General features: G+C 46.2%; 1 protein-coding gene across 1 annotated transcript in view; it reads left to right on the top strand.

Annotated features, from left to right (window-relative positions):
- CILP (cartilage intermediate layer protein) overlaps positions 1 to 20,566 on the top strand; it is a 29,828-nt gene that overhangs the window by 5,946 nt on the left and 3,316 nt on the right. The window contains exons 3-8 of the mRNA XM_035131048.2: positions 5,166 to 5,249; positions 8,454 to 8,723; positions 9,609 to 9,794; positions 15,944 to 16,255; positions 16,512 to 16,620; positions 18,255 to 18,412. Coding sequence (XP_034986939.2) covers positions 5,166 to 5,249; positions 8,454 to 8,723; positions 9,609 to 9,794; positions 15,944 to 16,255; positions 16,512 to 16,620; positions 18,255 to 18,412 — 1,119 coding nt within the window. The remainder of the gene's footprint in view (positions 1 to 5,165; positions 5,250 to 8,453; positions 8,724 to 9,608; positions 9,795 to 15,943; positions 16,256 to 16,511; positions 16,621 to 18,254; positions 18,413 to 20,566) is intronic.

Below are 20,566 nucleotides of genomic sequence, written 5' to 3'. Positions count from 1 at the left end.
CCAAACGGACAGATTTGCTTGTCTTTTGCTCACACACACCTGCCTCCCTCTTGGGAATGGCGTAAGGCAGTTGCCTCACTTTGCCTAACGGTAGGACCGGCCTTGATGGCATTGTGCCTTGAATAGGACAGGACGATTGCTTCTCCGTGTGCTGAATTTCTGGCCTCCCCTGCCTGCCCCAACAACCTTGCTTGCCTTCATCAGCAGAGGATGCATTCAAGGGGGGGGGAGAGGCAGGTTTGTCATGGTTTCAGCTCTGCAAGAGGTTCTGCTCGACAGCCCGCGCAGACAGCTGCCGCTTGGCACACTCGAGTGGAAACCGAATTTGACAGGGAACAGACACAAAACCTTTTGTTTCCAATCCCCAAACCAGCTGCTCTCTTGCCCCACAGGCTGGGTCGGCTGCCATAAAATGAGCCACTACACCAATGGCAGGCACCGTGAACATTTGTTATTTTGAAAACACATCTCGCACAAAGGCGCTGCCCGCCGCATAGCGGTGAACCAGAGGTCCCATCTACATTGTGTGTTGACAGCACTTTAAACGGCTGTGGCTTTCCCAAAATAATCCTGGGAGTTGCAGTTTGTTCAGGGTGCTGGTGGTTACAATTCCCAGAGTGGTTTTTAGCAATCCCTCTTCCCAGAGAACTCTGGGAATTGTGGCTCAGTGAGGGTACTAGGGGGTGTCTCTTAACAACTCCCAGCACCCTTAACAAACTACAGCTCCCAGAACACTTTGGGACAGGGCATGACTGTTAAATTGCTTTCAACATACAATGCAGATGGGACTTCAGGTCCATTGCTATGCAAGGACAGTGTATTCATCTGGTGCTTTCATTATATATCTTTAAGCGACAGACAGAAAAGGTCCTGTTCAACCAGGACTTTGAGAGATTAACACCAGCCTTTTAAATGTGTTCGTGGGAGGGGGGAATTATTTTGTTGTCTTTGTTTTAACTATTAATTGTGCTTTTACCTTGTGTTTTTAATCTTGTGAACCGCCCTCAGATCTTGTGATGAAGGATGGTATCTAAATCTAATAAAGGATGGCGATAATAATTGTGTGAGATGCATTTCACGCTCTTGTGTAACCTCTGAGTAATCAAGAAAACCTATTGTGTAATCAAATCAGAATGAACACTCAATAAATAGGTCATCTATGATACTATTTCCAAATAACATTTTTACCTCACCTTCCCTCTAAGGAGCTGAAGGTGGTTCTCCTTCTTTTCCGTTTTATCCTCCCAAGAATCCTGTGATGTAGGCTAGGTGAAGAAAAAGTGTCTGACCCAGGGTCACTCAGCAAGCTTTGTGGCTGATGGGGGGTTTGGCCTCTTTTTCTCCCAAGTCCCAAGTCCCAAGTCCCATGACCCTAACCACTACACCACACTGCTCCGAAGCCTTTTCTTCAGTGCTGGCAGTGGGATCGCATCCTTCCTTGCAGTTAAGGGCAAGCAGTGCCAGAGACTTGGCCAACAAGCCATGCTCTACCTCCACAGGAAGGAATTAGAAGGGGAGTTTAGCTTCAGCCAAGTCCGTGCAGCGACAGGCAAGCAGAGCCTACAGAACCACAAAGCGAAGTTGTATCAGCCAGTCATTTCCTCTCCTAACTTTCTGGATTTTTCATTTTCATTCAGATCGTCATCTGGCTTCCTTTTAGAGTCTGGGAGTTGTTTCCCTTCCTCCCCCCTTAATGCCTAATGTCTTGTATAGCACAAAAAAATTGGGAAAAGGTCTGCAGCAGACTATACAATCTTGCTTTTGCACCACGTTGCCAAATACTCACATGCACCCCCTCGCCTCTCCTTTGCACGCACATCTATTGGGAGTGTGTGTGTGTGTGTGTGTGTGTGTGTGTGTGTGTGCGGGGATGCAGAGAGCTCACTTGGCAGCTGTTGTTACAGCTGTGAGGTTGCCCAGCACTGTGGCAGAGATAGCAGCAGAATTGGGGCAGGGGATGGGGCAATCTCTCCACCCTGGCACCTGCAGAATGTCACCTTTGCAGGCCAGGCAGGGGCCGGAAGGGCCAGAAGAACACCACAAATGTGAAGTCCTGGTGCCGGGGGGGGGGCACCTCTGGGTGGAGGTCATGGGAGGACAGCACTTTGGGGTGGTCCTTTGAAGGATCTGGGCTGGCATCTCAGAGACTCTGCTGCGTGGAGGACAGGAAGAGCAGCAGCAGCTGGAATATATTATCGTTATCGATATGGCTATATCGAAATGTCATTTTAATATCTTAGAACGTACAGTGGTACCTTGGTTCTCAAACTTAATGCATTCCGGGAGTCCGTTCGACTCTCGAAACCATTTGAAAACCAAGGCGCGGCTTCCGGTTGGCTGCAGGAGCTTCCCGCACTCAATTGGAAGCCGTGGAAGGTGCGTTGGACGTCTGGCTTCCGAAAAACGTTCACAAACGGGAACACTTATTTCTGGGTTTGCGGCGTTCGGGAGCCAAGCTGTTCAACTACGAAGGTACCACTGTATTTCCGCCGTTTTGTGTCATAAGCCACTTTTGATTAGATCAGAATAGAAAAACATTTAAATATTAAATTGAATCTATATGGCTAGTTGAGTCTAGAGGGTAAAATACTTCTCTTCATATTCCCCATATTCTGTTGTTTCCCCTTCTGTTTAGAGAGTAACATGAGGAACAAAAATTGAGATCCGAGACAGAGAGCGCTTTCAGCCAGGGACCCCCCCCCCAAAAAAACCATTCCATGTTCTCAATAAAGAAGTCTGTGTGCTGATGCCATTATATTAAGGGAGTCATTTCTGGCTCTTTCTGGCTCTAACTAAGACTCTGTTTCTAAGGGACGCAGGTGGCGCTGTGGGTTAAACCACAGAGCCTATGGCTTGCTGATCAGAAGGTCGGCGGTTCAAATCCCCACAACGGGGTGAGCTCCTGTTGTTCAGTCCCTGGTCCTGCCAACCTAGCAGTTCGAAAGCACATCAAAGTGCAAGTAGATAAATAGGTACTGCTCCGGCAGGAAGGTAAACAGCGTTTCCGTGCGCTGCTCTGGTTCACCAGAAGCGGCTTTTTCTGGCCACATGACCTGGAAGCTGTATGCCGGCTCCCTCGGCCAGTAAAGCAAGATGAGCACCGCAACCCCAGAGTCGTCCGCGACTGGACCTAATGGTCAGGGGCCATTTACCCTTTACCTTTAAGGCTCTGTTTGAGGCAGGGCGGCAGGGCTGTGTCCCAGAACCTATTTAGGGTGTTTTGGAACATGTGAACCTATGGACATGTATGTACAAGGGATCCTTAGTAGGGCTGGAAAGAAATTTTATTCAGGTTGCATTTCAAGGGAAACATGCATGAACTTTCTGAAACAATCTGTAAACCAAAATTTGCAATTCTCCCAGTTTTGCAGTGTAATTCTTCAGCCACATAATGTGTACAAACATGCACATGCTAGGGCAGGGTGTGCACATAATGTATATATTATAGTGAGCAGAAAAACCATACTAAAATCATAGCATTGTAGAGTTGGAAGGGACCCTGTGGATCATCTAGTCCAACCCCCTGCAATGCAGGAATATACCTTAAAGCTCTCTGATACAGGAATCAACCTTGACATTATCAGCACTACCCTCTAACCAACTGAGCTATCCAGGCTGAGCCTTACATATTATACTAGGGAACATTGCTTTGCAAAAATCTGTCCATAAGGAGAGATTGCACCTACAATGTACATTAGGAGAGATTGGTATTACAATGCTGGTGAATTTTCATCAGGACATTAAACAAAAAAATTGCAAACTAATGTGGAAATGTAGAGACCTGAACTTAAGGTTGGAAAAATGAGAAACTTTGAGAAACCAAAATTGAAAGATTCACCCATTCCTACACTGAGTAACCACAGTGTGTTGTTGTTGTTGTTGTTTAGTCGTTTAGTCGTGTCCAACTCTTCGTGACCTCATGGACCAGAACATGCCAGGCACTCCTGTCTTCCACTACCTCCTGCAGTTTGGTCAGACTTATGTTGGTAGCTTCGAGAACACTGTCCAACCATCTTGTCCTTTGTTGCCCCTTCTCATTGCGCCCTCAATCTTTCCCAACATCAGGGTCTTTTCCAGGGAGCCTTCTCTCCTCATGAGATGGCCAAAGTATTGGCGCCTCAGCTTCAGGATCTGTCCTTCCAATGAGCACTCAGGGCTGATTTCCTTCAGAATGGATAGGTTTGATCGTCTTGCAGTCCATGGGACTCTCAAGAGTCTCCTCCAGTACCATAATTCAAAAGCATCAATTCTTCGGCGATCAGCCTTCTTTATGGTCCAGCTCTCATTTCCATACATCACTACTGGGAAAACCATAGCTTTAGCTATACGGACCTTTGTCGGCAAGGTGATGTCTCTGCTTTTTAAGATGCTGTCTAGGTTTGTCATTGCTTTTCTCCCAAGAAGCAGGCGTCTTTTAATTTCGTGACTGCTGTCACCACCTGCAGTGATCACGGAACCCAAGAAAGTAAAATCTCTCACTGCCTCCATTTCTTCCCCTTCTATTTTCCAGGATGTGATGGGACCAGTGCCATGATCTTAGTTTTTTGATGTTGAGCTTCAGACCATATTTTGCGCTCTCCTTTTTCACCCTCATTAAAAGGTTCTTTAATTCCTCCTCACTTTCTGCCATCAAGGTTGTGTCATCTGCATATCTGAGGTTGTTGATATTTCTTCCGGCAATCTTAATTCCGGCTTGGGATTCATCTAGTCCAGCCTTTCGCATGATGAATTTTGTATATAAGTTAAATAAGCCGGGAGACAATATATAGCCTTGTCGTACTCCTTTCCCAATTTTGAACCAATCAGTTGTTCCATATCCAGTTCTAACTGTAGCTTCTTGTCCCACATAGAGATTTCTCAGGAGACAGATGAGGTGGTCAGGCACTCCCATTTCTTTAAGAACTTGCCATAGTTTGCTGTGGTCGACACAGTCAAGGTTCACCCATTCCTACACTGAGTAACCACGGTGTCTCTACACATCAGGAATTTAAGCGGACATGCATTTACAAAATTCCAGCATCACAAGGAGCATTGAGGACTCCCAGTATGTATTCTCTAGAAACTAATAGCTGGGTATAATAGAATTTATGCTACTGTTATCACTTCCATGTTATTTTCTCCAGCTGGTTTGATTATGTTTTTCTCCTGACTTTTCTCTCCCTGAGGCGAGCGAGTTCTAAAGCAATCAGTCAGCAGGATCAAGCCAGGACAGAAACTGTACAGCCCTCTGATCAAACGCGGTCCAGACAGTAAGTCATTTCCCATCTCTAGTAGTTTTGTTTTAGGAAAGAGGGAGGATGTCTCGGACTTTGCTATTCCTTTTTTTTTAAGAATGATTTAATTTACAACAGATCCAACCAGTTTGTCTCCACAACTTTCTTCAGTAATGGAAAACATACTAAGTAAGTCCTGCCACTGCTGAACAATTTTTGGCGAGCAGCGAAAGAGAATCGGCCTGGCTGAGTTTGCTGGACAGCGAAAGTCAAACATAGAACCGCAGCCCATTTTGAGGCCGGTCCTGCCAATAGGCAGAGAAGGCAGCCTCCTCAGGCAGTATACTGTATGTTGGACTGGTGTGAGGAGCAGTGGCAGCACGTGGTCCATCTATTCCTCATGAGAACAGAAAGGGAACCTTTCTAGATCATGCCCAAAGCCCACCTAATTGAGCATTCAGTAGCTACAAAAATGTTTGGTGGGGGATGTGCATAGGTTTAAAGGTTAGCTATGGTAATTGCTCTCATTTCCCAGCACCCAGAAAGTTGGAACTCCCTGCCTATTGACATCTGGCAGGTACTTTCACTGTGCTCTTTTTGATGCCTGCTAAAACATTTTTGATTAGGCAAGCCTTTCCAGATATGTGTAAGGTTGATATGCTTTAATCTGGTTTTTTAGCTTATCGTTGATGTTTCTGATTTTTAGAGTAGTGTTTCCCAAAGTTGGATCTCCAGCTGCTTTTGGATCACAGTTCCCGTCATCCCTGACCACTGGGATGATGTAGCCTAAAAGTAGCTGCAGACCCAAGTTTGGGAAACACTGTTTTTAGAGGTTTTTAATTGTTGGTTTTAACTGTGTTTTATGGGTAATTTCGTTGTTTTATTCTTTGTGTAAACTGCTGCAAGGTAGTGTATTTTTATTAAAGTACTCAAATGCTATATAAACGAAATAAAAATTGATGATTGTGGGGCAGAGAGTGAAAGAGAGTGGCTTACCAACAGGATTTATGGCACAAGTGAAGTTCAAACCAGAGACTTTCTGATTCATAGATCAGTCTCTTAACCAGTGTAAAGTGATCCTGCTGTGTCATATGAAACCTCATTTACTCTAAGACACTATACGCAGGGGTGTCAAACTCAAATTCACCGGGGGCCGCATCAGCAGTTTGGTCACCCTCAAAGGGCCGGTTGTGTCTGTAGGACTATGTGTCCACTCTTTATTATCATAAATTATTGTCACTGCATTCAATTATTACTCATTCCCGCCCCCACGCGGATCACATTCCTGCGTCGTGTGGCGTGTGTGGGAGGGGATGTAAACGAGGGAAATTTGAACAAAAGGTGGGGATCGATGGCTTCCGGGGGGGGGGCTCAACTAAACCTTCGGCAGGAAGGAGAAAGCCACTGCTGGGATTAAAAACCTGCAGATGGAAAGAGGGCTTCCCTCTCCCGCCCTGCGCACACCCAAACCCCGCTAGGCAGGATGCCACACGCTGCAACCCACCCCATGCTTTGGAGAGGGGCAGGAACATGCGGTGCAGCACCAACTCCCTGCTTTGCTTTTGCATCCTCCCTCCTCAGCGCCAGAGTCCCTTCCCCTCGCGCTGAGGGAGGGCAGCGGATTTCCCGAGGAGGAAGGCGGCGGCAGCCCCAGCGGACGTGCATCTTCGCCTCAGAGCTGCTCTTTCCCCCACCCGCGCTGTTGTCATCTTCGCCGCCGCCTCTCCCTACTGGGACTGCAGGCAGAGGAGGCTTGAAAACCTCCCCCCCCAAAAAAAATTCCCCTCCCACCTACTCAAACCGCGAGGCGACTCCATCTGGAGCCCTACATCACGAGGGGCTGAGAGGTGGCGGCGGCAGAGCGGGAAGAGCAGGAACCCGTGCCGTCGCCGCCGCCTCCCTCCCGGCCGCCCCCCAGGAAGCAGCTCCGCCGGAACTGAGAAGCCAAAGGGCGGCTCGGGGGTGGGGGGCAGAGCAAAAGCCAGACACCCTCCCGAGTGTCTATGAGGAGAAAACGGGGGAAGAGGGAAGAGAAACCCGGCTCCATCAAGAGAGCGACTGTTGCGCTTCGCCTACTTCCCCCTCAGGCTCACTCCGCGTCCCTTTCGCCCGCTCGCTCACCCACCTCCCGGATGCAGCCGAGGAGAGGAAGGGAAGCGGCGGGCGGCGGCTCCCCAGTGCCGCCTCACTCGCTCTCGGAGACAACAGCAAAGCCCGAAAAAAAAAATCCAGCGCTGCTCCGTCCCGGCACCAACTTTGCCGGCGGCGCCTGTAGGGCTTTCCTACCTCCTCGGCGGGCTTCCTCCTCCTCCTCCTGCATCTCACTTCCCCGTCTGGCCGCTGTGCCACCGCCTCCCTCAGCCTCATTCGAAATTGAAATTCCCTGGCCAAGGCAGTCAGCGCGGCTCCACCGCCCCGGCCTCCGCCTGCAGCCCCGCCCCCGGTTTTGACCCTCGGCCAATCGCAGGCTCCAGAACTACTGTCAGCGGTTATTGTCGGCGGCGGCTACGTGGGCCACATGACGAGGTTTGGCGGGCCGGATTAGGCCCCCGGGCCTTGTGTTTGACACCCGTGCACTATAGGTTCATCTGGCTCCACATTATCTACACTGACTGGCAGTGACCAGGGCCTCAGGCAGAAGACATTCCCAGGTGACATACCTGGAGATGCAAGGAACTCAACCAAGGATGAGGAGTTTCTGCCTGCAAAGCAGATGCACCAGCACTTAGCTATGGCCCTCCTATCAGTGTCTTTTCCAAATAATATTTTCCATCTTAATACTCATGCCATAGCTGCCAAGTCTCCCGTATTCCCTGGGAAACCCCCATTTTTCCAGCTGTTCCCAGCCGAAAAAACAGATTTTTTTGTTTTTCTCCGGTTTATTCTGGCGCAGCGGCCATTTTGAAACTGGGCGGAGCATGCTCAGAAGCGACTTTTGATGCTGCTTTGCCCAGTTCCAGAATGGCTGTAGCGCGACTTCTGGTGCAGCGGCCATTTTGGAACAGGGCAGAGCAGCATCAAAAGTAGCTTCTGAGCATGCTCCGCCCAGTTCCAAAATGGCGGCAGCGCTACTTCCAGTCTGCTACTTCCGGTCCAGTCCCTTATTTCTCAGGCCGGAACTTAGCAGCTATGACTCATGCTAAGCTAGAGGGTTTGTTAATTCTAAACAATAAAACTGATGGAAGACCAGAAGGTTTCCAGGTAAGTGAGAGGCACCCTGCATCCTTCTCTGTTATCCAGGCAACGTGAGATGGACAACTTGGTTTAACATTGACCACCCTGGAGGAAATGGGGATTACGAGCGCACAGATGCCATCCGCTTCTACTACCGGGACAGGTTGTGTCCCAGGCCCATCCGCGTCGAAGCCCGAACGACAGACTGGATCCCTGCCACCAGCACAGGCCAGGTGGTTCACTCCAATGCCCAGGAGGGATTCTGGTGCCTGAACAAGGAGCAGCCTGCAGGGCAAACATGCTTGAATTATGCCGTGCGTTTCCTGTGCCCCAGAGGTAAGTGCTCACCAGATAAGAAGGGCCTGGTCACTGGATCAGGCTAGACATCCATGTAGTCCAACATTCTGTTCTCACAGTGACCAACCAGAGGCCCAGAGGCAGAAACTGGCTGCAACATACCGTAGTTCTCTCCGCTTGTGATTCCCAACAACTGGTATTCAACAGTAGAGGCAGAGCATAGCCACCATTAGTCTTAACCTCCAGGAATTTGTCTAATCCTCTTTTATGTTGGGGTGTGAATAGATGCTAGGAGAGGCTACATTTATTAGATTTTATCTTCCTTCCTCACGTTTGTGAGTTCAGCAGAGTGCCATCTCTTTGCAACTTAAAAGGCAAGCAAAGATAGGCTAGTTTTAGACATTTAGTTTAAGCAATCCAGGGTGCTTTAAGGCAGATGTTCTCAAATTTCTGGCTTGGTGGAAAGTGACAAAAAAGATGATGTCTCCAAGCAGGCAGGAAAATATGTATAGCTCAGGGCACAGAGTTTTCTCTAGCAAATTTACAGGAAAACTCTGTGAGCTTCAGCTCCTACCATGTGCCTGTCTAGCAAAACATGAATTGATGGTTTGACTGTACTTTAAATACCCCCATTTTGAAGCCATCCAAGTGGGTGGGCATCACTGGGAGATTTCCTGGTGAGGGTCTTTGCACAGCAGGTTTTGCCCAAATAAGGCTAAGGGAGAAAGTAGTCTTCTTTGGGAAGATTTATGGCCAAGATATGCTCGAGAAGATGAGGTAGAGAAGGCTGCTTCTATTATTCACCCAAAGCACTCTTTTTTAAAAAAAGAAATAAATAAATCAGTGTAAGAGAAAGGCCCCAATTGTTTTATTTTGGACGCATGAGGCCAGACCTCAGTAACACAGCTACAATCTTGTTGCCAGACTCCTTACCTCAAGATTCCAAAATGTTATGGTCTTCGTGGTCAACGTGGAGTGAATGTTCTGGAAAATGTGAACAGGACGGTGTCCAGACTCGGACCAGGACCTGCCTTGCAGAAAGCCTTCAGGAACCACACTGCAAAGAAGTGAGCGAGGAAGGGCGACGCTGTCGTGGACCTCCTTGCTCAGGTGCCCCCATAAAATTCTAAGACTGTTTTATGGGTGAACTGTACTTGCATATTCCCCCACCCCCATACCTCAAACTCTCGCCCCCACAATGTCTTGTATAGCATCTTACTTGATGAAGAGAACTCAAAAGCTTGTCACAATCATAGCTGCCAAGTACCCCGTTTTCCCTGGGAAACCCCCGTATTTTCTTACCGTTTCCCGCAGGTGTCCTGAATGGCAAAATACCCTGTATTCCCCTGGATTATGGAGCTCCTGCCGGCGGCCATGTTCTTCTGGTGCCGCGCCGGCACTGGAAGTCGCTTCTGCGCACTTCCAGACATGCGTAGAAGCGACTTTCGATGCTGCTGTGCCGATTTCCAAAATGTCCGCAGTGCCAGAAGTCGCTTCTACGCACTTCTGGACATGCGTAGAAGCGACTTCTGATGCCGCTGGGCTCATTTCCAAAATGTCCACAGCACCAGAAGTCGCTTCTACGCATGTCCGGAAGTGCGCAGAAGCGACTTCCGGTGCCGCGGCGCTGCTGACCCCGGAATTTTCAATCCGGAACTTGGCACCTATGGTCACAATTTTGTGAGAGTTTGGTTGGTCCCTAACCAACAAGAGGTGTGGCCTGGGGTTGAAGACCCATTGCTATTTCTGCAACTGGGTCCCAGAAGGGTCCCTTCCTCCAGCATATTGGGGTCACCCAATCAGCACGAAAGGGGAGCTTCTTGGCCACAGAGATGAAGTCTTCCCACCCTTTCTGCTGATTGGAGCCAATCAGAGTGAAAGAAGGTGAGTCAGCCACTGAGGATTGGCTCCAAGGGTCACTCTGGAGAAGGAGGGTGGGAAGATCACTGAGGAGCCATCGTTCTGTACGTTCCAAAGCTAAGCATTTATGAACATTGAAAACACAAGGTGCTTCCGTTTCAAGGGAATGGTATGCAAGTTCTGTTATATACAATGGAACTTCAAGGAAACATAAATAAGTCACGCAGAAAGAATATATTGGAGGACTCCAAATCATTTGCCCATGCTATGTCCACAGAAAATAGATCTTGCTGAAATGCAACCAATGGAGATCTGCACTGAGTGCTGTAATGCAACAAATATTATTGTTGTAGAATTATAGCCATCTTGTATATTCTTGGAATTTTGTATAGTCTTAGAAGGGGGCATGGCGGTGAGGAGGTATGGCTTGTTAGCATAAATCCTATACATGGCACAGATACTGCATGTGGCTGAATGTTTACTTTATATGATTGCTGTAACTTTCCCACACAGGAGCTCAAGCTGTAACCTGATCTCCTGTCATGTGATGTTCTTTGTTTTGTTTCCATTTTCACTTTCTTCTGAACTGGAGAGTGATGGCTGAACACACACTCTCTGAATAAACGTAGATTAGCACCTACGATTGTTTGCTGTCTTCTTTACCGAAGCCAGTGGCAGTAGTAAGAATATTGGTGATTTACACCCCAATATTCTAACAGTGGTTGCAGAGCTCTGGTTCCGATCCACGGACCTCTGAAAAGCGTGAAAACAGGCACGTAAACAGGCCTCAATCTGCAGCAGCTGATCCTGAGGAATTTCGCCTGCTTGGGAGTCACGGTTCCTGCGTTCCAGGGGAGGAAGTGCACGGACGTCTGCGTTCCTTATCAACGGAGCAGTGAGTAACCGGGACTGATTTATAGCGGCAATAAAACCTCTAAAGCGGCAGCTTAATTGCAAATGCCTGCCGAAAGCCTAATTTGCAGCTTCTTGGTACTTTGAAGTCAGAAGCTAGCAGCACGCTTACAGTAGCAAGATGGCTAAAGCCGGGGATTCAGATCAAACACCCAAGAGTTTGTGTCCTCTGTTAAATGACTCAAATTACGCAACGTGGAGTGTTAAAATGGAATGTGTTCTTATCCGGCAAGGACTTATTGAGTTGATTCAGAACGTACCGCCCGTTTTGCCAGGCCACAGGTGGTTGAATCGCAACGCACAGGCAAGGGCAACAATAGTTCTGCATTTGGACCCATCACAGCTGGTTCATATTCGGAACTTAGATAATGCTTATGATGTTTGGACTCATCTTCGGGACGAGCACCTTAGGTTGCGCGCCGGATCAACAATGTTATACTTTCAGAGATTAATTAATTTGCGTCTGAAGGAGGGAGGAGACCTGAGAGCCCATTTGCATCAGATGCGTCAACTACGCCAGGAGCTAGTTGACAGAAACGTCAATTTGGATGACGACATTTATTGCTTTACAGTGCTAAATAGCCTTCCCAAGTCCTATAATGCTATTGCAGCCCAGCTGGGGGCTCAAGACCCTCAGCAAATGACTGCAGCAGGAATTTATGCTTCATTGCTTAATGAGGAGGACAGGACCCGCGCACAGGCGGAGGCCAACGGGGAGCGCTACTCACCCTCACCTGGTGCATCTGCAGAGACTGCACAAGCCCTTAAAACTGTGGTCAGATGCCAGTTATGCAATATTCCTGGGCACACAGCCAAGACATGCAGACGACCCCAGAAGGACTCAGGAAGTCAACAACAGGCTTCTGGGCCTAAGGGGCGAGGCAGCGGCGGTAGCGGCAGCAGCCGCAGCAGCGGCAGCAGCAAGGGCCCTACAGCACGCAAAATGCTTGTAATGCTCACTCAGCTTGATGACCAAGAGGACGACGGGTCTTATCTGATCATAGATTCGGGATCTTCGCACCATCTGGTGAACGACAAGAGACTGTTCCAGACTTTCGAGAAGCTGGACTCCATCGTGTCACAGGCAGATGGCAATTCCTTGAAATCCATTGGAAAAGGAACTATTTTTCTGAAATCTCTAAATTTGAGTATCAGTAATGTGTATCTTGTTCCAGAGCTGAAGCAAAACCTTTTCAGTGTTTCTCAAATTGATGAAAAGGGGTTTGAGCTGTGTTTTCACAGGGGCACCTGTGTGATTTCTAAAGATGGAGAAGTTCTTTTGACGGGACACAGAGACAAAGATAACCTTTTCAGATTATCTTATGATAAAAGTGATGCATGTTTTACTGTTGTTGATGATTGTTTGACAGGTCCAGAGGAGCCTAAGCAGACACAGAAGCAACCAACCAAGAAAGGCCTAACACGTTGTTTCCAGATAGTTTCTGCTGGTGTTTTTGGTCCTATGCCGAAGTCCCTTGGCAAGGCAAAATTTTATCTTCTGATAACTGACCACTTCTCTAAGTATACGTGGTTTTATCCTCTGCAAAAGCCTCAGCAGGCTATTGTGAAATTTTCTGAATTTCATGCTAAGGTTGAACTGAAACATGGTTGTAAAATTGAATGTTTATTGACCAATGACATTCCTCTTTTTACTTCACAGGAGTTTCAAGCTTTTTTTGATGACAAAGGCATTCACCACAAGTTTGGCAAAACCCAGGCAGCTTGGGACAAAGGCTTATGTGTTAAGGTTAACACTGAGTTAGAAGCAGGCATGCAGGCGCAACTGCTGAGTTCAGGATTGTCTGAACAACTGTGGGCTGAAAGCATCTCATTTTTCCTTTACCAGTGGCTCAGACAGGTTCCTAAAGGACAGAAGCGTTCTCCTTATGAGATTCTGTTCCAACAAAAGCCTGATGTGAGCAACACTAAGGTTTTTGGAACCAAAATGTGGGTGGCTTCGCTTGAGGGCAAGCCAGTCCAAGGCATTCTATTGGGTTTTGAGGAAGGTCAATGCAGAGTTATGTTGCATTCTTCCAATGAGGTGATTCTTACTCAAGAGGTAGAACACACTCCTACGCCACAAGAAACATATGTTCTTGATGAATTTCCCATAGGTGCCAATGATTTTGATGCTTCCTACACTGACACAAGTGGTAGTGAAGATGATTCCTTTGCTGAAGGCTCTACCCCGAGTAGCTCTGACACAGGGGAGACAGTCATACACAAAGGAACTCATGCTGTTTTTAACAGACCATCATCAGATGATGAGAAAGTGCTTGAAGCACTAGATCCACTGTTTACCATTGGTAAGAGTTCTCCCAAAAGTCCTGAGGGGGAGAATCTCAGTAAACAGGATTTGCACCTCTCACGCAGGTCTGAGAGGATTAGAAGAGGACCCAAGAGGTATTCTCAGGAGTTTGCCAACACAGCAATTGCAAATTTAGCTGTGCTTAGAACTCCAAAACAGGCAGCAGTCACACAGGCTAAGCCACAACAACAGGTTGTCAAACGCAACACTGTTTCTGTCAACAGAGCAACTGCTCTGGTCCCCTGGAAGCCAAAGCTGGTCAATCCAGTCTCAGAGAGTTCCACAGCAGGAAAGTCCTACTTTGTTTATGACAACTGTCTGTTCACTTCTCTTAATGATGCTCTCACATTTGCATCTTTTTCCATTTCAGGATTCAGGGGAGATGTTAGCATAAATCCTATACATGGCACAGATACTGCATGTGGCTGAATGTTTACTTTATATGATTGCTGTAACTTTCCCACACAGGAGCTCAAGCTGTAACCTGATCTCCTGTCATGTGATGTTCTTTGTTTTGTTTCCATTTTCACTTTCTTCTGAACTGGAGAGTGATGGCTGAACACACACTCTCTGAATAAACGTAGATTAGCACCTACGATTGTTTGCTGTCTTCTTTACCGAAGCCAGTGGCAGTAGTAAGAATATTGGTGATTTACACCCCAATATTCTAACATGGCTCTGTTTGTCATGGAAGGACCCTGCACGTCTGAATTTGCCATTACACTACTGCTAACAAAGGCATTGCCTAACTGGATTTTGGAGGAAAGGCTGGTGGTTAATGTGGTCCTTTCAGCTCCGTCTAGGGATGGGAGGGAAATTCAATTCAGTTCACGTTTAAAGGGGAATCTATCAAATTCTCAAACAATATGAGAACCGAAATACAGCCACCCAAATTTCACACTTGTGTGAATTTTACAGTGTGGTTCTCCCATGACTGTTAATAATAATAATATTACCGGGTAATAATAATAATAATAATAATAATAATAATAATAATAATATATTCCACCCATCTGGCTGGGTTTCCCCAGCCACTCTGGGCGACTTACAACATATATAAAAACACAACAAAACATCAAACATTAAAGAACAAAATATCCTATACAAGCAACAAACAAACCAATAAATCAATAGAAACCAATATAACAATAATAACAGTTTACAGTTATACCCAAATTAAAATAACCACCAACCCCAACTAAACATTTAACCAACACCAATCTGACAAAAACAAAAAAGAGGAACCAAAATAAAAGGTAAAGGTAAAGGGACCCCTGACCATTAGGTCCAGTCGTGACCGACTCTGGGGTTGCGGCGCTCATCACACGTTATTGGCCGAGGGAGCCGGCATACAACTTCCAGGTCATGTGGCCAGCATGACTAAGCTGCTTCTGGTGAACCAGAGCAGTGCACGGAAACGCCGTTTACCTTCCCACTATAGCGGTACCTATTTATCTACTTGCACTTTGACGTGCTTTCGAACTGCTACTGGCAGGAGAACCCAAATTAGAACCGTTTAAAACATTTTAGCCAGTTGCCCCAACCCTAGAGTTGTTCCAGCAATGTCCCTCTGGCCTGCCAGAAGCCTCTTTTTGCTGTTCAAGGTGAGTCTGGGCTCCGCCCCCTATGCCAGGTGGAAATGGGACCTGCAGCAGGGAGCAGTCTCCCTTCCAGCACTCATGGCATCAAATGCAAATATTAGCGGGAAGTGTGTGTAAAAATGAACACATTAATAAAACACATTTTTGCAATCCTTGCAAAAATGTGTACATTAGTCAAAGAACTGCATGTAAAAATGTGTTTATTAGGATAATTCTTTTCTTCCTTCTTTTGGGGTTGTCTCCCACATCAGTGATACTTAGACTTACTGAAATTAATGGACACACCTAACTTAGATCCATAAATTTAAGTAGGTCTATAACTTCATTGGACACAACCCTTAACTGTGCTGGTTTCAGAGAAGACCGTGTACACACCATACATTTAAAGCACATGAGGTCCCCCAAAGAATCTTGGGAGCTGTAGTTCACCCCTCACAGAGCTGCAATGCCAAGCAGCCTTAGCAAACTACAGTTCCCAGCATTCTTTGGGGAGTACTGTGTTCTGTGTGCAAGCTGTGTACACAGTCAAATAGAAAAAATGGTGTGTGTCATAACCGGCTGTTTTCTCCATCCCTCAGTTTGCAACATGACCTGCTCCATGGGCCACGTGAATGCCGAATGTGACACCTGCATGTGTGAGGAACACCTGCTTCGTGGCAAAGTCTCCTTGCAAGGTGGTGGCCCTGCAGTTGGTGCGGCCGTCTCCTTGCAAACCAAGCCAACAAAACTATTGACAGCGACTGACAGCAATGGGGAGTTTCAGGTTCCTGGCGTGTGCCTTGATGGCAAAACCACCTTGCAGATCAAAAAGCCAAATTACAAAACAGCTTTGGTCATCGTCCCCGAGAGTTCCGGACACTCATCAGTCCACATCCACTTGGAAAGAGCAGGTAAACAAAGTCTGTTAACAAACAGCTTCGGTGCAAACTATTCAAAGGGATGGGAGCCAGACTCTTGTTACCTGCCACACACCTGAGCTCACATATGACATCAAGGGTGGAGCAGGTGGCTGCAGTTTGGGGGGAAATGGCCTTGTGGGTTTAATTAGGCTGGCAGGCCCGTGGTTCTCCGGGTCTGAATCAAACACAGGAAATGGTAAATCCAGCTATGCCAGCCAACTCAGTGAGGAATATTTTCTGCCCCCAGAAAAACCGTACATGGTGACGCATCCCGAGAGCAAAGCCAGGAGAGAGGGACAAAGCGTTTCTTTCTGTTGTCAGGCTGTTGGAGACCCGGTACCTGACCAATACTTTTGGTAAGTCCATAAAGTTCACACAGGCAAAGTATGTTCCTTAATGGGTTATAAAAAACTGCATAAAGCTATAATTAAGTCATTATACTAACGCCACAGTTTTTATTTTATTAAGCTCCCACTGACATTAGTTTTGTTCTAAAGCAGCAAATGTAGCCACATGAAGCAGCACCTTTTACATTACATGGAATTAAATGTTGTGAAGCCCCAACTGGGTTTTGGGGCTGTTAAAGGAACACAAAGCAGCCTGCAAAAGGAGGGATGTTTTCTGTCCCAAAATCAACATTAGCTGCTACCCGCCCTAGTGCTTCTGACGTGTGTAGTTTAAGAGTACCCTGTTTCTCCGAAAATAAGACATAGCCATAAAATAAGCCATAGCAGGATTTTTAAGCATTCAAGGAATATAAGCCATACCCCGAAAATAAGACATAGTGATAGGTGCAGCAGCAATGCCAGCCGCGGCAGGAGGAGGAGGGAAAAAATAAGCCATCTCCTAAAAATAAGCCATAGTGTGTGTTTTTTAGGAAAAATATCATATCATATAAGACGGTGTCTTATTTTTGGAGAAACACGGTAATTGCACATGTGGAAACTTGCAGATGGGAAAGCTTTTGGAGGAGGGAAATTGTGAGCCCAGAACATATGAAGCCTCCTAATATGGTAGCACTGGGATAAACAATTCTTTAAATAGGGTGGTGTTCAACCAAGATCTAATCAGAGTAGACGACTAAAATTAAGGTACCTAACTCAGTTCCGTTCATTTCAATGGGTTATTCTGAGTAAAGCCTCGCTGAATAACAACCACAATATTTATTGACAATGACCATTTTTAATCCTGCTCTTCAGCAAAAAAAAAAAAAAAAACTTGCAGAGTGGCTTGCAATTCAGTTAAAAGGCTTACAAAAAAAAAAACACAGCGCAAAAGGAAAATGGATTGGGAGGGAGGAAGAGATAGGCAAACTCATCTACAAGTTGAAAGGTTACAAATTGTTCTGATGAGCAGCTGGGATGAAAAAAGTTAAGGGAGAGGAGGCAACAGAAATTGATGGAGCAGTCCTGCTTCCTTCTCTTCCCGCATCTGCTGCTGCCTGATGGAATGACTGCTGCCAGGTGACAAATGATGGAGGGAGGAGTCTGGGTGATAACCCATCACCTGTTTGTTTGTCCCAAACACTTGGTTCTTAGAGGTACAGTATACAGCTAATTTCTTCACATTATTTATCTACTATATATTTTGGAACATAGTTTTGTTTGTTCGCTATTCACTGGGACACCGCTTAAGACACCCTAACCAAATGTTGCACGACGGTTCCTCAGGTCAGGAAGCAGCTTTTTATTTTTGGATGCAATTGGATGTCATTTTGAATCACAATGGCAGACAGACTGAACCTTTCAAAACTGCACTGATCTTTTTGGTTTCTTACAATTCCTGAGCAACGCCGAGTACGAGGCTGCTACTGATTCGATAAAACTTTTATCACAGATCTTCCATTAGCTTTTCATTTCCAGGGTGGGGAAAGGGGATGAATCATCAAGACAGCAGACCTGGAAAATCCACAAAAGCAAAGAGAGGTAGAAAAAATATATTATCTCTTTGATTCTAAGCCTTGAGTCTTCCCTTTCTGAAAATACGACAGGTTCCACAACGAAACCTTGCTAGACCCTTCACTCTATAAGTACAAAAGCAACCTGGTGATAAAGAACTTGAAAATGGACCACGCGGGAGAGTATTCTTGCAAGACCAGCAATGATGCAGGATCTGTGAAGTCCCGAGCAGCCACACTCTCCCTAACAGGTGAGAAACCATTTTTGGAGGGGCAGGGAGGCAGAAGTGGTGGTGGACTTCAAGTCTTCCCTATTCCTTACTTATAGTGTATGGAAGCAGGGTGGGGCAGTTCCAGTGCACACCCACACCAAAGAGTGGAAGTGGGACTGGACTGCTTGGAGCCCCCCCCTCCAATTTAGCACTAGAGTTGTACCATGGTTCTCAAATTTAATTCATTCCGGGAGTCCATTCAACTCTAAAAACAGTTCGAAAACCAAGGTGCAGCTTCTGATTGGCTGCAGGAGCTTTGGATGTTTGACTACCATGGTATTATTATTGATATTATTATTGAGAGATAAACAACTGCCTGACATTTAGAAAATACCCAAAGGCAGCCCTGTTTAGGGAAGTTTTTAGTTTGTGATATTTTAATGTATTTTGATGTGTGTTGGAAGCCACCCAGAGTGGCGGGAGAGACCCGGCCAGATGGGCGGGGTATAAATGATAAATTCTTCTTATTATTATTACCACTGTATATAAATTTTATGAGATAAATTAATTCAAGCAATGGAAATTGCCTTCATGAGGCAAGCAAGGATGGGTGGATTTCTATAGTTTATGTTGATTTCACATATGTTCATTCAGAAGTCTGTTCAATTCCCCCTTTCACACGTTGCCCTTTTTAAAAAAAATCTATACAACACTATTTTATCTTAGTGTATGCATTTCCAACTGCATATCCTAAACATGATTTTTTTAATATTTAAAAAAATGTATTTGGGCATCTATTTATTTTTTTAGCAGGCAACTGTTTTGCAAAATTCAAAGAAGTACCATCCCAAAATGCACTAGCTTTTTTAAAAAAAAAGAAGAAAAGAAAAAAGGTATCTGAAATGCAGCTGCAAATATTCTGCTTGTATTTTATACCCGGCATCCATACCGTAGGGTAAAAACTGTTGCTTAGCTGAACTTGGAACGAATGAAACATGTAGAAACAGGAGAGAGGGAGGGAGGTATAGTTGGAGTTCTACGGTACCACAGCAGCTGAGCCCCATGGCAAACAGACCTGAAACAGGTGCCCCCTTTGTAATCTGGCTGCGAAGCTGCACTCACGATGGGCCAGTCGTTCTCTCCATCTAGAATGTCCAGGAACCAGTCTAGGCAACATATGGTGATTTAACTATATACATGATGTTAATCACACAGTTTGAGTGCAGGTTTACTCTTCTTCTTACAAATTGCCAGCATAGGGGACCCAACTTGGATTGGGACCCTGGTTTGGGAAGTATGGGGGTCTTAATCGTTTGAGCCAGGCTGGGGATCCCCAGGGCTGCTAATTACATGGCAAAATGTTAAAAGTCCCCCCCCCCCGAACCTCTCGTGCCATTTGGGTTCTTGCAAGGATTGGTGAAGCTGTTGATCTCAGTTTCTCATTTTTCCAACCTGAAGTTCAATTCTCCAACATCTCCACATTAGTTTGCTTGAAAACAACAACAGCAACCTCATAAAAATCCATCATTTTTATGCGGCTTTTTCCTAATGCAAACATTTTTGTATGCAATTTGCCTAATATATAATGTGTTACGGTGGGCTGTTTTCACAAATGTGTTTTCCCTAGCTGGTGCACTTCTTTTTTTTTGTACACATTATGTGTCTAGAGAACTGCACATTCCAGAAAAGCGTGAATTTTGAAGGAGTGCTGTGTTTGGGTTTGCTTATCGTTTGGAAAGCGTGAATTACACAATTTGCCTTTAAATGCAAATTGAATTGAATTTCGCCAGCTTAGCACTGTTGGTAAGAATGCGGTGCTGATAACGTCAATGTTTCAGGTTCGATCCCCATATGGATTGCAGCTGCGTATTCCTGCATTGCATTCCTGCGTATTCCTGCATTGCAGGGGGCTGGACTAAATGACCCTTGGGTCCCTTCCAACCTTACAATTCGATGATTCTCCCCATTGCTAGCTACTTTCCAGAGAAAAGGTCTTCACTTAATGGAAACCCATGTCATTAGTATCCTGTGTTATTTGGCCCTTAGTTACATGGGTTCAGAACTCTGTTACATGGGTTCAGAACCAGGTGGCGCTGTGGTTAAACCACTGAGCCTAGGGCTTGCTGATCAGAAGGTCGGCGGTTCGAATCCCTGTGACGGGGTGAGCTCCCGTTGCTTGGTCCCAGCTCCTGC

Source organism: Zootoca vivipara, chromosome 14 (assembly GCF_963506605.1).
Source record: "Zootoca vivipara chromosome 14, rZooViv1.1, whole genome shotgun sequence".
NCBI classification, from domain to species: domain Eukaryota; kingdom Metazoa; phylum Chordata; class Lepidosauria; order Squamata; family Lacertidae; genus Zootoca; species Zootoca vivipara.
This window is presented reverse-complemented; position numbering and strand designations above follow the sequence as displayed.